The 15,109-nt window shown below is 50.7% G+C and overlaps 1 protein-coding gene across 6 annotated transcripts in view; it reads left to right on the forward strand.

Moving 5' to 3' along the window:
- ATP8A1 (ATPase phospholipid transporting 8A1) overlaps window positions 1-15,109 on the forward strand; it is a 99,859-nt gene that overhangs the window by 36,564 nt on the left and 48,186 nt on the right. For 4 of the 6 annotated variants that reach the window (XR_005456526.1, XM_038769362.1, XM_038769361.1 and 1 more), the window contains 10 exons: window positions 129-206; window positions 1,267-1,355; window positions 3,774-3,818; window positions 4,704-4,776; window positions 6,080-6,185; window positions 7,735-7,817; window positions 7,987-8,036; window positions 9,086-9,155; window positions 11,533-11,617; window positions 12,469-12,608. Coding sequence is in view for 5 of the 6 variants with exons in the window: in XM_038769362.1 (XP_038625290.1) it covers window positions 129-206; window positions 1,267-1,355; window positions 3,774-3,818; window positions 4,704-4,776; window positions 6,080-6,185; window positions 7,735-7,817; window positions 7,987-8,036; window positions 9,086-9,155; window positions 11,533-11,617; window positions 12,469-12,608 (819 nt within the window). In the remaining variant the exon portion in view is untranslated. The remainder of the gene's footprint in view (window positions 1-128; window positions 207-1,266; window positions 1,356-3,773; window positions 3,819-4,703; window positions 4,777-6,079; window positions 6,186-7,734; window positions 7,818-7,986; window positions 8,037-9,085; window positions 9,156-11,532; window positions 11,618-12,468; window positions 12,609-15,109) is intronic. The other 2 variants (XM_038769364.1, XM_038769363.1) reach the window with 1 other exon arrangement.

Genomic DNA, 15,109 nt, shown 5'->3' on the forward strand with positions numbered 1-15,109 from the left:
GGAGCAACCCAGATGGGAGTGTGGGAAGGTCTCTGCTTGTGGCAGCGGGAGCGGCAGATAGCCACCTCTCTGTGTGCATGGTCATCCCTTGCTGCTGAGTTGTGCGTAACCATTCTGGTTTTCCTTAGGATGTGGACATGCACTATGAGCCCACTGACACCGCCGCCATGGCTCGGACCTCCAATCTCAATGAAGAACTAGGCCAGGTAAACAGGCCCCACCCCACACCGCTATTTCTCACCTGGGCTGGGCTGCCCGGGAGCTGAGAGCAGAGTTTTGTACTCTCTTAAGCACTTAGTTCAGTGCTCTGCACAAGATAAGCACTTGATCAATCCCATTGATGATGAGGAGGATGATGATGATAATCTGTGTGAACATGATGACTGTCATTCGGGTGGCAGAGTGAAGCTCTGATTATTGAGACGAGTGAGTTCCTGCTTCTCTGTTATACTCTCTTCAGAATTACATTTATTCAGTCACTCATTTCCTTGAAATATTTTTATTGGGCTGGAGCTTGCTGATTAATATTTTTGTTCACTTGTGCCTGTCCAGTTAAACATGGATGCCCTCAGTTCTCCTAGGGAGTTTTCATGTGTTGTGGTTTTTTGGGTTGCCTCCAGGCAGTTTTAGAAATTCTCTGGTGTAGGACAAAGTCAGCCCACCCCCTACCAGTCTCCAGTGTTCTTACTTATCTGAGGTTTCAGGATGGCTGTTGTGTGATCTGGAGCGTGCTCAGTGTAGGTTCCCCAGCATTCGGAAACTTGTAGGACAGACACCCCAGAATGCTGGGGGATGGGACCCCACATTAGCCCATTTCCCCTTCTTGTGCACAGGCTTGGAATGGGGTGTGGTTGCCATCAGCGATAGGATAGCGTATCTGCCCAGAGAGGCGCGCAAACCTCCCTTTTTGGAAGGTACCTACCCAGCAATTGCAGTCTGGGCCACCCTGGACATTCTGGGATTGCTCTCTGGAGCTTCTGGCTTCCAGGGAGGAGAGGCATGCAGAGACAGGCTCCTCAAGCAGTTCATCAAATTGAGACATGGGAAAGAGCACATCCCTAAACTAGGACCAGGTCAGGAGGGAGGAAGAGGAGGCAGAAACCCTGCCCTGACTACTTCAAAACCCATTAGCTGAGGCCAACATTCCCCTTCTCCCTAGGTCCCTGCCCAAGACCTAGCACTCTTTATTCTGGGTAAATCTACAAGGTGGGAGGTGCAAAATCTGTCAAATGTGAACAGCTAACACAAAGGCTTCCTTTTGTCTAGGTAAAATATATATTTTCCGACAAGACCGGAACGCTGACCTGCAACGTGATGCACTTTAAGAAGTGCACTATTGCCGGAATTGCATACGGGTGAGTGCAAGTTTGCTGCCAGTCAAGTCACTGAATATGGCCGGTGTTTGGTGTTTGAGTATCGATCAGGCCGTGTGCTGGGTGAGAAGGGCTGTTTTCATGAGGGAGGATCTTTTCTTTGATAAGTGAATTTGAAACAGTCAGCTTTACCGCTCGGTCCCCATTCCCTGTGCATTCTATCACTTACAATTCCAGATAGGTTTTCTTTTTAGTGGAACTTGGGCTTCATTTGGCCTCTGTGGTGTTTCTCGAGTGCCGCTGCTGGCCCTGTTCAATCGTGCTTTGAGGAAGAGGTCAGGAATCACAGTGTGTGACTGGTTTGCAAGTCCATATGGCTGGATGGGTCTACGGCACATAGTAGTTGGCACCTCAAGGGCTCTTGTAGTCTTGTAGTCTGGACAGCCTCCAGCCTTTTCCAGGTTCATATTGCATCACTGTTAGCTTCCTTTTTCTCGTCTCTGGTCTGCTGTCACCCACTTTCCTACCATTTCTGGGGATACAGGAGTGTGTGCAGAGGCAGGCAGGTGTCCTCCTAAGACTGTTGTGAATTTTTAACGGGTAAGGAGACTCAGCAGAGCCTTGTGCAAAGACACTCAGAGCGGCCTGATCCCTCCTTAGCCCCTCAGATGTGAATGGCAGAGGTGAAAGGTCCCTTCTGGGGAACCTTTCAACAGTCTGCCCTTCAGTTACTGAGAAACTGTCGCTCCGCTGGCTGGTGGGGTCAGCTCTGACAAAGGTGTCCACTCCACTAGTGGTGGGGGGGTGGGGGGGCAGCGGCGGAGGGGCAAAGAAGGGAGTGATGTCCTCTTCAGCTATGGGAGCCAGGCTCCCAGCCTTGCTCTCCCCAGGTCTCCAACAGCACCTGAGAATTCCCAGTCAGGGCCGGAGAGACCTAAAATGGCATCTGCCTGGCGTGTTGACTTTCTGAAGCCTACCCCTTCCCAGACTCCCCAAGAGAAATTCCTGCCCCTCTCTCTACCCCCACCGTCAATGGGAAATTTGTACCTATGTGGAGGAACATGGCCTAGTGGATAGAGCATGGCCTAAGAGTCAAAAGAACCTGGGTTCTAATTTCAGCATCACCACTTGTCTGCTGTGTGACCTTGGACAAGTCACTTCACTTCTCTGTGCCCCAGTTCCTCATCTGTAAATGGAGATTAAGACTGAAAGCCTGTTGTGGGCAGGGATTGCCTCTCCTTATTGCTGAATTGTACTTTCCAAGCACTTAGTACAGTGCTCTGCATATAGGTAGCACTCAATAATTATGTAGCACTCAATAATTATGATTGAATGAATGAATTAGCTTGTACCTCCCTCAGTGCTTAGTGCAGTTGGCACATAGTAAGCGCTTATCAAATACTGAAATTATTATTATTATTGTTATTACCCGTGACCCTACAGCCCAGCCTGGTTTGGGTAAATCCCTCCCCGCCCTCCCTAGTTAGCAATTGATTTGGTCAGCAGCCTTCTCCATGCTGTGCTGTTTGATTCCCTTTGCCTATAGAATCTGTGACGCAGAAGAGCTGAAACTGGTTGTGAATAGTGTTAGTTTTTAGGTTCAGAGCCTCATTTTCTCCTTCAGCCCCCTTGGGTTTCATTTCAGTTTCCAACAGTGGCCCCAAAGTCACCCTACCCATACTCTGAATACCGACTGCTCCTGCTTCATCTTCCTGCAGTGACCAGTCAGTCCCGCATGTCAGCACCTTCAGCACCACACCTTGTTCAACGGGATTTGAACGGGAGTTGTGCGGGCCAAGGCAGGGCCGGAGGGAAATGCCACACCTCGCTCCCCTAACCTGTGCAGAGGCAGGGGATGGGCAATGGATGGGCCTCAGCCTGGGGTCAGGAGAGAAGATGGTGATGGTGAGTGGTCTGGGCAGAGGAGACCCTGAAGCAGGCAATGTGAGAGCCAAGGTCAGGTGACTGAGACTCTGGACGAGAGGGGAGGAGAGAGGGAGAGAGAAAAGGTGCCTGGAGTTAGGTGAAGGTTGGGGAGGGGTGACGGGGGGTGTCCAATCAGCAGGAACAGGGAAAAGGAGCCTCACCTGCTCGAGGGCCAGAAAAAAAGAAGGAGGGAAAAAGATATTGTGATTTCCCCGCTCCAGTAGGAGGTCCAGCATGCAGTGAGTGTTCAACCAGGTCAGCATAAACCATTGACCTGATTGGGCTCTGCTGCAGTAATTCTGAGTCCACTGGCCATTATTGAAGTGACAGCCTGATTCTGGGATCGCTTGCCTGGTAGGGTGGGACGTCTCTGGCGTCATGGACTCCCGCCCTTTGTCTGGAGTTCCAGCCGTTTTCCTAGGCAAAATGTTGCCTCTTGTTACCTGTAGCGCCTGCCCAGCGTGCAGACCTCTCCAGCCTCTCGGTGACTCGTGCTCTCTTTCTGCCTCTCCCTCTCCCTTCCCACATCTGCAGCCATTTCCCTGAGCGTGAGGATTGTGGCTACCCTTCTGATGCCTGGTAAGCAAGAGAGCTTTCCACTTCGGTTTGGTGTGGTGCCAACGCCCACCCACCCCGTTCCTTTTGGCGCCTTCTAAGTTTGAGGACAGACTGGCATCTGTCTCTCTCTGTCTCAGTTGTCTGTTTCTGTCTCACCCTGTCACTTTCCACCTCTGACTCTTTTAATCTCTCCGGCTCTGTCTCAGGTTTTTCTCCCTTCCCGGCCTTATTCTCCCCGTAATCTAAGACCACTGTCATCCTCCTCTCAACTCCCCAGCCTCACTGTCTGTGCCCTCCAACATTGCATCTGCAAAAAACAATAGAATTTGATTCCCCAATTTCATTTCCTCTGGAACTCGTAAATAGTGTATTCATTTGCTGTCACCAAATAATTTTTGAATAATTGGCAGCTTTTTAAAACTGTAGGCTGGGTGCCAGGGTCTAACCGCCCAAGCAGCCTGCCTGCAGGAGTCAGTTTGACAGACTTGCTCTGGGTTAAACTCATAGTGTTTGCCCATTGCAGGAAATGGAGTCTTTGAGGTGGAGTTTAGCCACCGCCCCTCTCACCTTCCCATAAACACCCTTCAAGTCCTCCAATCCCGGGAAGGGAGGGAATCACTTTACTCCAAGAAGGTGGACCATGTTACAGCAGGACAGTTGTATTCCATCATTCCACTGTGAAACAGAGCCACGTACATGAGCCGTCATTCCTTCAGTAATCGCCCTGTTGTTTTGCTCTTGGGGTTAACGCGGCACTGTGTCTGCTGGGAAGACTATGGATGGGAATGCTTATCTCTCACGGGCTGCGGGCACCGGTGTTTACTTGATTGGGTAGAGAACAGTGAGTTACAGATAGAGTAACAGGTGCAACCTGATGGTCTAACTTTCCTCCATGTCTTCCCTTAGGCAGGGCGCCCAGAGCGGGGAAGAGAAAGCATTTAGTGATTCATCATTGCTGGAAAATCTCCAGAACAATCATGTAAGTGACTCTGGCCAATGTTCCTCCTACCTTCTCAAGAGAAGCCTCATTACCAGATTTCTTCTTATGAGCAAATGTTCAGCCCCTGAATTTCACGTGCCTTCCCTCAAGTGGCATATGTCAGTAAGCCTACCCCTTTCTGTTTCTGCTTACAGGGCTTTGGCCATTAGGGAGGAAGTGTGTCATTTCTATGGCTGTTTATTTTGAAGTCCAGACTCTGACTCTTTCCGTTTGGAGATGTTCTCTCAGTGGTCAGTTGGCACCTTCTCAGCGGGTCAACCTTTTGGGCAGCCGGAGTCCAGCCCCACTCCATTTTAGAGGGCAAAACACTGAATTCTGGAGAAGCTAGTTAGCCAGACACAAGGCAAATCTAAGACCAGTCCTCTTGCCACATATAGCCCAAGGAGAGATAGGCCCAGCCCAGTTCTTGAGCCAGTGATGGGATAGGAAGTCCAGAACCACCCACCTGACAGGGGACTGATTGGTTAGAGTGGCTTAGGGTCAAAGGCCCTGGCTTTGGGTTGCAGTCTTCCCTGGAGGAGTGGGTTCAAATTCAAGTCTATGTTAACTCTTTCTTTGGAGTGTCCATGTGGGCAACCATCTCTCAGGCCCTGAAAGTGGCATGTTCCCAGTGTTGGGGGACTGGATGGCTGGTGGGGCTAGCCCAGCAGTGGAGTCCTTCCTGTTTAGGTGCTCTTGCCCCACCAAAAACTGTGAGCCCCACATAGGACATGGACTGTGTCCAACCTGATTATCTTCTTTCTGCCCAGGCGCTCAGTATAGTGTCTGCCACATGGTAAGCACTTAACAAATAGAGTCACAGTTCATGCAGAAAGAACACTTGGTGGGAGAGGTGGAGAATAAAGGGAGAAGTTGTTATGAGCCACATCCAGGATTCTGGCTTCTGGCAAGTGAAATGTTCTTCTCCATGATCCTAGGCTGGCCCCTGGGTAATTCCACCCAGCCCCTAGTGTTTAGACCCCATTGGCAGTCTGGGCAATTTTCAGGTTGGGTTTTAGGAGAAAAGCTCAAGACTCTGGTGAGGTATGAACAACAGTTCTCTGAGGCTATAATTTCCCTGGTCTCTCTGGTAGTGTCCATGCCCAAGGCTGGCCTTTTCAGCTTCCTGCGCCCTCATTTCCTCTCCCAACCCCCAAAGGGAAAATGGATCGAGGGTTTTGACGGTGAAGAATTGGCGGGCAAAAGGGACTGCTCTCAACGTATCCACCTTGTTCGTGCCAGGAAAGCACCCTGGTGAGCGGGTGAAGTGGGGCGATGAACTCTTTTGGCCTTTTTGCTTTAGCCAACTGCGCCTATTATCTGCGAGTTTCTCACCATGATGGCTGTCTGTCACACGGCGGTCCCAGAAAGAGAAGGAGACAAGATCATTTACCAAGCTGCATCTCCAGGTAATGGAGCCCCATTGGTGGGAGGCTGTGCTGGGACTCTTCCCGAGGAAAGAGCCAGGCTGTGCTGTGGGGAAATGGCCTGTTGGCCCTGATGGTTTTTTCCAGGATGGAGGGGACAGAGAGAGAAGCTCAGGATCCCTCCCATCCTCCCGTGGAAAGGAGTTGGGCCAGGGCAGAAGGCAGGGCAGTCACAAGGGTGGCAGTCTACCTTATGTGGCAGCCATCTCCCCCTTGAAGGCTGGAAAGAGCCTAATTTTGTGGGTCAGGAATGTAAACTGCATGGGGCAAGGAGACAGCTTGTTTGACCCAGACACTTGCCAAAACCCATTGACTGATGGGGCCCTCCTGGCAGTGCTCAGCAGGGTGGATAGTGACCACCTTGATGGTTTTGCCCAGTGGATAAGCATCACCTGGGCAAGAGCAGAGAATTGAACTCTGCTCTCGGCATTGGTTGTTTCCTCCCCTCGAGCCGGCTTCCTCCTTCTCCATTGTGGCCTGCGCTGCCAGGTGATTGAAAGGCAGAAAACCACCACTGGTAGGGAGCTTTCGTTTGTGCTCATCATTGTTGGCTCAGTCACTTGTTGCCTCTTCATTGAGCCCAAAGTGTTAACTTCAGCACCAGGCTCACATTTACACCTGCTCCTGCCCTGCCACTGGGCCAGCCTGCACCAGGGGAAGGCAGGCTGGGCAGGCTGTCTCTACAGTACTGATGGAAGGTCACTTTTTTCTCCAAACCACCAAAGAACTGGACACCTTCTACCCAAGTGTGCCAAGGAGTAAACCTCAGATTCCACAAGCAGCACCCTCTCTTTACTGTGGATCAGGTGGGGAACAGGCCCCTGTGCTCCATAAGCCGCACTGACCCGACAGTTTGGCACATGAACCATCAGGCCCTGAAGAAGGGCCTGCCTTTGCCGGAGGCTTGGCAGCGAATACATTTCAGGTTGCCAGTATAGAAGCAGCCTGATCCCACCACCACTAGACAGGGTCGGGGGGAAGGCACCAGAGCAGTTTCTCCCCTCCGCCTTACAGTTTGAGGGTTTGTAGGCTCATCTGCCCCTGGCATAGGCAGAAAACGTATCTACCAAACTCTGTCGTATTGTAGTCTACCAAGAGCTTAGTACAGTGCTCTGCACACAGCACTGAATAAATACCATTGGTGATGATGATGATGACACCTTAACAGCCATGAGGTCATTTGAGTGCATGGAGACAAATCTGGCAGTCTGGTGGGAGTCTGTTGTCACACAGTGCCTTCTTATTCTTTTAGACTGTGAGCCCACTGTTGGGTAGGGACTGTCTCTATATGTTGTCAACTTGTACTTCCCAAGCGCTTAGTACAGTGCTCTGCACACAGTAAGCGCTCAATAAATACGATTGATTGATTGATTATTGGTTCAGGATCATCCCAGAGCTGCTTCTGATTGGCAGCAAGTTTCGGAGGTGTTGGCAGGTTATAATTGACCCCTGATTATCATAAACTTTCGGTGTGGTGAGAAATCTGCCACTCTGCTACAGAAATGATTGGAAATTGGTCTTGTTTAAACAGATGAAGGAGCGTTGGTCAGAGCAGCCAAACAGCTGAATTTTGTCTTCACGGGAAGAACACCCGATTCAGTCATTCTAGACTCAGTAAGTTCCCCCAGTGGAAATAACTCTCCGAGAAGAAGGCCTATTCATGTTAACATTTTCCACATTCACGCCAATGTTCAAATTTCCAAGACCATAGTCCATTTTTTTTCAAAAGCCTAAAAAGTATGCGAACTCTGATTGTGACTGTAATCATTCCTTTTCTACCCAGCTTGGACAGGAAGAACGATATGAGTTGCTTAACGTCTTGGAATTTACCAGGTAGGACCTGGGTGTCCACATGGTGGAGAGATTTTGGGTGTGTCGTCTTTTCTGAACTTGTGTGTCTATGCTGTGCACTGCTGCTTGTTTCCAGTGGTTGAGTTCTGGATAAAGCCTGCTCCGTTGTCAGACATGTAGCCACACTGATTTGGACTTGGATGAAATATTGAATTAGAAATAACGATGGAAGCGGGAGCTAGTCCAGAGGATCCCCCTTGAAATATAAAAAAACTGTTGGATGTGAGGGATTCATCCCAAGTCGTCATAGCTCTCCACTGGCAATTGACACCCTAGGAAGAGAAAATAAGGTGTTTTCCTAGCAAGGGAGAAGCAAGAGCATAAACAGGTGTGATCCCAATGGGGCCAAGGCAATTGCAGGTGGTGGCTCCCCACATCCTGTGGGTACTTGCTGCCCCTCTCACTGGGACATGGGCAGGTCCTCCCACACCCCTGACAGTACTTTCTGTTTTCTGGGTAGATCTCCTCCCTCCCAGGGAGGCAGTGTTTGTCTGTGGTAGCACTGATGTGCTCGAAAGATCTTGCCCGTCACCAGTGGGCAACCCTGGCTAAGAAGCATTTGGAATGCTTCAGCATTGGTTGGAAGGATAGGTTACTGCCCCTGCAGCTGAAGCCCTGGGAAAGGTTTGGCAGACGCGACCCTGCCTCTAAGCTGGCAAGACCTGGAGTTCACTGGTGAAAAAATGTTGGCTTTGACACTTGTATCAAGCCTGAAAACCTCTGATCAACCCTGGATGGGAGAGTTAAATCTGGGGAGACATGGCACTGGGGATGCAAAGCATTGGGGGAGGGCGGGGTGCTGGGTGGGGGCAGCCTCAGCTCCTCCAGGGCTCTGGGGTGCAGCTTACAGGCCCTGGAGGTTCCCTCAGCTCTTCAGGCCACCAGAGATAGCTTGCGGCCCCAGGAGGATGGGGCTCGTGGCTGCTGCATTGGTCTTGGCCCCACCCACTGAGACAGTTGGGTCATGGCTGGCATTGCCACCCTACTCCTTCTCAGTGTGACATCTCATGAAAGGACCCCCTCTCTTTCAGCTCCAGGAAGCGGATGTCTGTGATTGTGCGCACGCCATCAGGGAAGCTTCGACTCTACTGCAAAGGAGCGGTGAGTGTGGGGTTTTTTTTTGTTTTGTTTAAAAAAAAAAAAACGGAATTAAGTGCTTCCTATGTGTTAGGCACTGTACCAAGTACTGGGGTAGATAGAAGGTAATCAGGTTGGACACAGTCCATGGACCACATGGGGCTCACAGCCTTCATCTTCATTTTACAGATGAGGAAACTGAGACACAGAATAAGTGAAGTGATTTGAGAAGCAGTGTGGCTCAGTGGAAGGAGCACGGGCTTGGGAGTCAGAAGTCATGGGTTCTAATCCCGACTCCGCCACTTGTCAGCTGTGTGACTTTGGGGAAGTCACGTAACTTCTCTGTGCCTGTTACCTCACCTGAAAAATGGGGATTAAGACTGTGAGCCCCACATGGGACAACCTGTCACCTTGTATCCCCCACAGCGCTTAGAACAGTGCTTTGCACATAGTGCTTAACAAATACCATCATTATTATTATTTGCCCAAGGTCACACAGAAAACAAGCGGAAGAGCCAGGATAAGAACCCAGGTCTTTCCAACTCCCAGGCCCGTCCTCTATCCACTAAGCTGTGGTGGTTCTGGAGTTGTCTCCGGGACTGCAGCTCTGATTTTTGGCCATTCAGAATTGAGTGGGTGTGAGGCAAGGTAGAGGGTGGAAATGGCATGTGGATGGCTGGGACGCAGCCAAGGTGTCAGCCTTTGTTCGTTCACATCGGGCCTTCTCTGTTGCAGGGGACATGTGTTGGACTCAGCCACCTCCCTAGAATGCTAATAGCGGGCTCTTCCTCCTCTGTTCTTACTAACTAACCATCAGTCTGTGTCACAGATACTGTTGGGCAACTACTTGGTGTGCAGAGCTCTGCGCTAAGAGCATGGGAGAATGCAGTAGAGTTTGTAGATACAATCCCTGCCCTCAAAAAGTTTACTGTCTAGTAGGGGAGGTCAGATGTCAAATTAAGTACAGAAAGAAGTTTAGGCAGGGTTAGATGTTTTCTGGAGGATAGTCGACGAGAAGTATTGTTTCCAATAGTAAAAACGAAAAGCCCAGTTTCCAGCTTTCTGTTCCTTTTGAGCGTTTTCAGTTTTGACATGAGTCAACACTGTGAGGGAGCAGTGGCTCTTTGCCTGTATCCTGGATTGTCATGGTTCTCTATGAGGCATCAGCAGAGGCGGCTAACTGAACCAACTCACAGACTGCGTTCCTGAAATGACTGTTTGTGAGTGGTTTCCTCTGCTCCAGCCCACTTGGAGGCTGAGGGGCTCAAGAAGCAGTGCTGACTGCTCGTCAATGCTTTGATTGCCCTTGCTGGCTGATCTCAGATGCCCGTCTGTTGCAGTCCTCCAGCACTGGCTCTGAAGAGCCTCTTGCATGTGATCTCTTCATTGATTTATGGTCAGTTTGGAACCTTCCCTGCGTGGCCAGCCCCCTGATCTCCCTGCCATGCCCTTAGCACTGATGTGCATTTCAATTTATTTAGCTAGCCAGGGATCCATTCCATAATTTCACCTTTTTACCTTCCCTACTTTTGCTACATAAGTGCACCAGTGTTTTTTTGAAGGGCTGGTCAGCCTCCCCTGTTACAATGAATGCACTTTGAGGGCAGGGAGTCTGTTGCCTGTGCTTTCCCAGGTGCCCAGGACAATGTTCTGAACGTAGGTACCCATTAACTCCTACTGTTCAATGGATTGATTTGCTGCCAGGTTCTCCAGCATTCCTCAACCCTCTGCTCTGCCCCCAGTGGACTTGGCAGATTTTTGTCATCAGCCAGGAGAGCCACGCTGGGACCAGAGTTTAAAAGCCCATATCCCCGGCACTCTGGGCCCTTCTTCCAACCACTTGAGGCAGGGTCCTTCTCAGAGGTTACAGATCAGTCCCAAGTGCTACTGGGTCCTTTACCCAGACCCACCTACAGTGGGAAGATGGGCCCTGAACCACCAGAACCTCAGGCTGCCCCTCTGTGAGCCATCATTGGGAAAAGACGTTCTTCCTCCCCAGGGAGTTGTTCTCCTGCTGGGTGCTGCAACACACTACACAGGAGCTGTTGGCCAGTGGGAGTGGGAACTAGGGGCTGGCAACTGGAATGGCCATCTATTCCCCCTCAGCTTTATGTGGGCTTTCTTCAGGAAGCCTTGTGGAAATAGGTGGGAACCTTCTTCGGGAGGTGGGAGGGTAGTGAATCACCCTTCAGGGATCAGGGCCTCCCATGGGTTACTGGCTCTGATATGGAAAAACACAGCTGTTGGGACAAGACCGACCCCCAAATCCTGAGCCCTTCCCATGGAGGGATGGGGGGGCGACTGGAGAAATGAGGGCTGCTGGACCCCCTGTGGTCGACGCCTTGAGCCAGCCGACCCCGCCTCATGAAGGGGGTTGCCTCTTTCCTGTTTCCCCGTACAGGACACTGTCATCTACGATCGCCTGGCTGAGAGCTCAAGATACAAAGAAATCACCTTGAAGCACTTGGAGCAGTTTGCTACAGAGGGTGAGTGTGAGCCCACATCCTTTACAGCTGAAGGCAGCACGTGGTGGGGGACTTAGTCATTTGCAAAGTTTTATTTAAAATGTAATTTACACATTGTCAAAGGAAACCTCTTCTCAGAGTGCTCAGTTGAGCCCTGGTGGATATGAGATCGCAGTTCCCCCCCACCACAAGCCCCCCAGCTCTTTTCACCCTATTCTGGTAAGGGCTGGGGATTTCCTCCACACACACCTATTTTGGGGGACAGTCTGCTTTGAGATCTCTGCTCCAAGGCTATGGTGGGGAGTTCAAGGAGCCTCAGTGGCCCCCTGCAAAGGGGCTGGAGGAGCAGGGGGTTGGGTGAGGAGAGAAGGCTATGACTTGGTAGAAGGCGGAGCCTGTCGGGGACTCTGCCTGGGAGATGTCTGGTCCTAGGACCAGCCTAAGGGAGGTAGAGGTGGAGTATCCTTCAATCTGGATTCGTCTCCACACATTCATTTTACAGTGTGAAGAGCTGGTGCCTTCTCCTCTTCCTCTGCCAGGAAATCTGTGAATGACCAGGGGCCTGGGAGGACCAAATCAAGGCTCCACCCCAGCCCCAGCCTAAGCCCATGACTGCCCTCGACAGCTCAGTCGATGGATGGTGTTTGGAGATTTCACCCTGGGCGTGCCCGGGCAAATAAGAGAGGATTGGAGGTGTTCCGAGGTCCTCACCCTGCACCTGGTGGTCAGGCCCCATCTGGGCAGCTCTCCTGTGGCAGGATGAGCAGCCAGGAGAGGTGGGTGGGCAGAGTCCGTGCTGAGTCTCTTCTTGCTCTCTGTCCATCTTCATTGGCCTGGAGTCCCTATAAGTGCCTCGGCCTTGTCTCTTCCAGGGCTAAGGACTCTGTGTTTCGCGGTGGCGGAATTGTCCGAGAGCGAGTTCCAGGAATGGAGGGTCATCTACGGGCGGGCTGCGGCTGCCATCCAGAACCGGGCACTGAAACTCGAAGAGAGTTACGAGCTGATCGAGAAGGTGCAGTGCTGCCACTGGCTTTCCCTTTGGGCCCAGGGAAGTTTTGGTCCGTGGTGCAGGGACAGGTGATGGGTGATGAGGCAGCACAGATAAAGCCAACCCAAATAATCATCTAACAATTATGATGATGACAGAATTTATTAAGCTGTGCAGGTCACTGGAGTTACCACAGGATAATTAAATCAGACACCGTCCCCTACCCCATACGGGTCTTGGGGAGAAGGAACTTCTTCTCCCTGTTTTACTTATGAGACTGTTGAGGGTGAAGGGGCTTCACTCCAGGAGTGTCTGTCGGTCAGGTGAGAGCTGGCCTGACCTTCTGTGGCTGGACTGGTTTCATGGGAGGAGGCCGATTTCTGGCGAAAATCAGTTTTGGAGGCTCCTCCTTAACCACGAACTTAAAGCGGTGTTCGGAGGTTGGGCCAGCAGATGGCGATGCCGAATCTGATGCTGATACTCATCATCAATCGTATTTATTGAGCGCTTACTGTGTGCAGAGCACTGTACTAAGCGCTTGGGAAGTACAAGTTGGCAACATATAGAGACAGTCCCTACCCAGCAGTGGGCTCACAGTCTAAAAGGGGGAGACAGAGAACAAAACCAAGCATACTAACAAAATAAAATAAATAGAATAGATATGTACAAGTAAAATAAATAAATATGTACAAACATATATACATATATACAGGTGCTGTGGGGAAGGGAAGGAGGTAAGATGGGGGGGTGGAGAGGGGGACGAGAGGGAGAGGAAGGAAGGGGCTCAGTCTGGGAAGGCCTCCAGAGAACCGGCAAGAGTGAGTGAGCTGCTGTGCTTGGAATGAGTGGGTGGGTGGGAGAGTGAGTGAACACTCATATGCACACCTGTGCCCAAGGAGCACCCCTGTACCAGGGATTCGCGGTGCTCCCCCACAGGTCCACCAAGCAGTCCAGATGCCCTCCCATTCAGACTCCCGACTGCCAGGGTGGGTGGACTGACCACCGGGTCGGTCTCGCCCGAGGTAGAGCGTGGTTCTGAGGCACCCCCGAGGACCAGAATCCCTAGACTACATGGGCCGTCAGCCAGGCCAGCTCTGAAACTGGCATCATATGGGCCGGGCCCGAGGCCAGTACTCTCCCCTTGCTGCTCCTCTCCCCGACAGCACAGATCTCACAAAGTTCCAGTTTCCTGGGTGGGCCGGGGATTTTCCAGAATACTGAATTTATGTTTTTGTTTATTTTTTTCCAAGTATACGTAGGACATTCCCTCTAAGCATGTTCTGCCTCTTTAGAAGCAACATGGCCTAGTGGAAAGAACATGGGCCTGGGAGCTCAGAGGATCTGGGTTCTAATTCTGACTACTACATACTTGCTGTGTGACCTTGAGCAAATCACTTAACTTCTCTGTGCCTCAGTTTCCCCAACTGTAAAATGGGGATTCAATTCCTGCTCTCCCTCCTACTTAGTTGGAGCATCTATTTGGATGCTTAGACCATGAACCCTATGTGGGGCAGGGACTGTGGCTGACCTGATTAACTTGAATCGATAAAGCTAGCAAACACTTAACAAATTCCATAATAATAATAATATCAATTTTCATCAATGAAAATTTACACATGTGAAATACTTGCCTCTTTCATGACCGTACTGTTAAATCATTTTGTGTAAGCTCCTCTAAGATGTGTTTTTTAAAATGACTTGAATTCTGCATCCCTGATGAAGAGATTGCAGGCCGTCATCTACCAGATGTTTCTGAGCATATGAGTATTAGCAGTCAAGGATGCTGTTTATCCATTAATGGGGGAAGTCGGTGTCAAACACATGTGACACTTAACACCCAGACACGTAGGCATGCAGCCATCTCTTGCCTCCGTAGTTTCTAGATTCAAGCACCCCTGAAGATTGGGTTGTTCTCTGGACCATTTCTGATCAGGCCCTTATTAACCAGGCCTGACATGAGTGACCGAGGAAGTTCTTCTTATGTTCCCCAACCGTGTTCCCCTCCTCTGTTCCTTTATGCAGGATGAGGCAAACTTAGTCCCAGCATCTCTAGCTTCAGAAGGGTCTTCCAGCTCCAAGGGTGAAGCGTATCTTCAGTCAATCAATCAATCAGCCCTATTTACTGAGCCCCTGCCAGGTGCAGTGCACTGTGCTTTGTGCTTGGGAGAGGGCAATAGAGTTAGTGGTCATGATCCCTGAACTTACAACCTTAATGGGTGAACCCGCTACACCCTTCTTGAGTGAGATTTTCAACTGATCTTATTTTGCAGCTGCCTGTCAGTGAATTGGAATCAGGTTATTGTGTTGACCTTTGATGGATAAAGTGGGTTCTCTGAAGGCAGGTAATTCACATTTTTCTGAGAGACACCAAGGCCCAAAGTTCAATTCAGAGAAGCAGCATGGCCTAGTGGAGGCCAGGAAGTCAGAAGGCCAGGGTTCTAATCCTGGCACCACCACTTGTCACCTGTGTATCCATAGGCAAGTCACTCAACATCTCTGTGCCTCTGTAACCTCATCTGCAAAAT

The sequence above is a fragment of the Tachyglossus aculeatus genome, chromosome X5 (genome assembly GCF_015852505.1).
Source record: "Tachyglossus aculeatus isolate mTacAcu1 chromosome X5, mTacAcu1.pri, whole genome shotgun sequence".
Classification (NCBI taxonomy): Eukaryota; Metazoa; Chordata; class Mammalia; order Monotremata; family Tachyglossidae; genus Tachyglossus; species Tachyglossus aculeatus.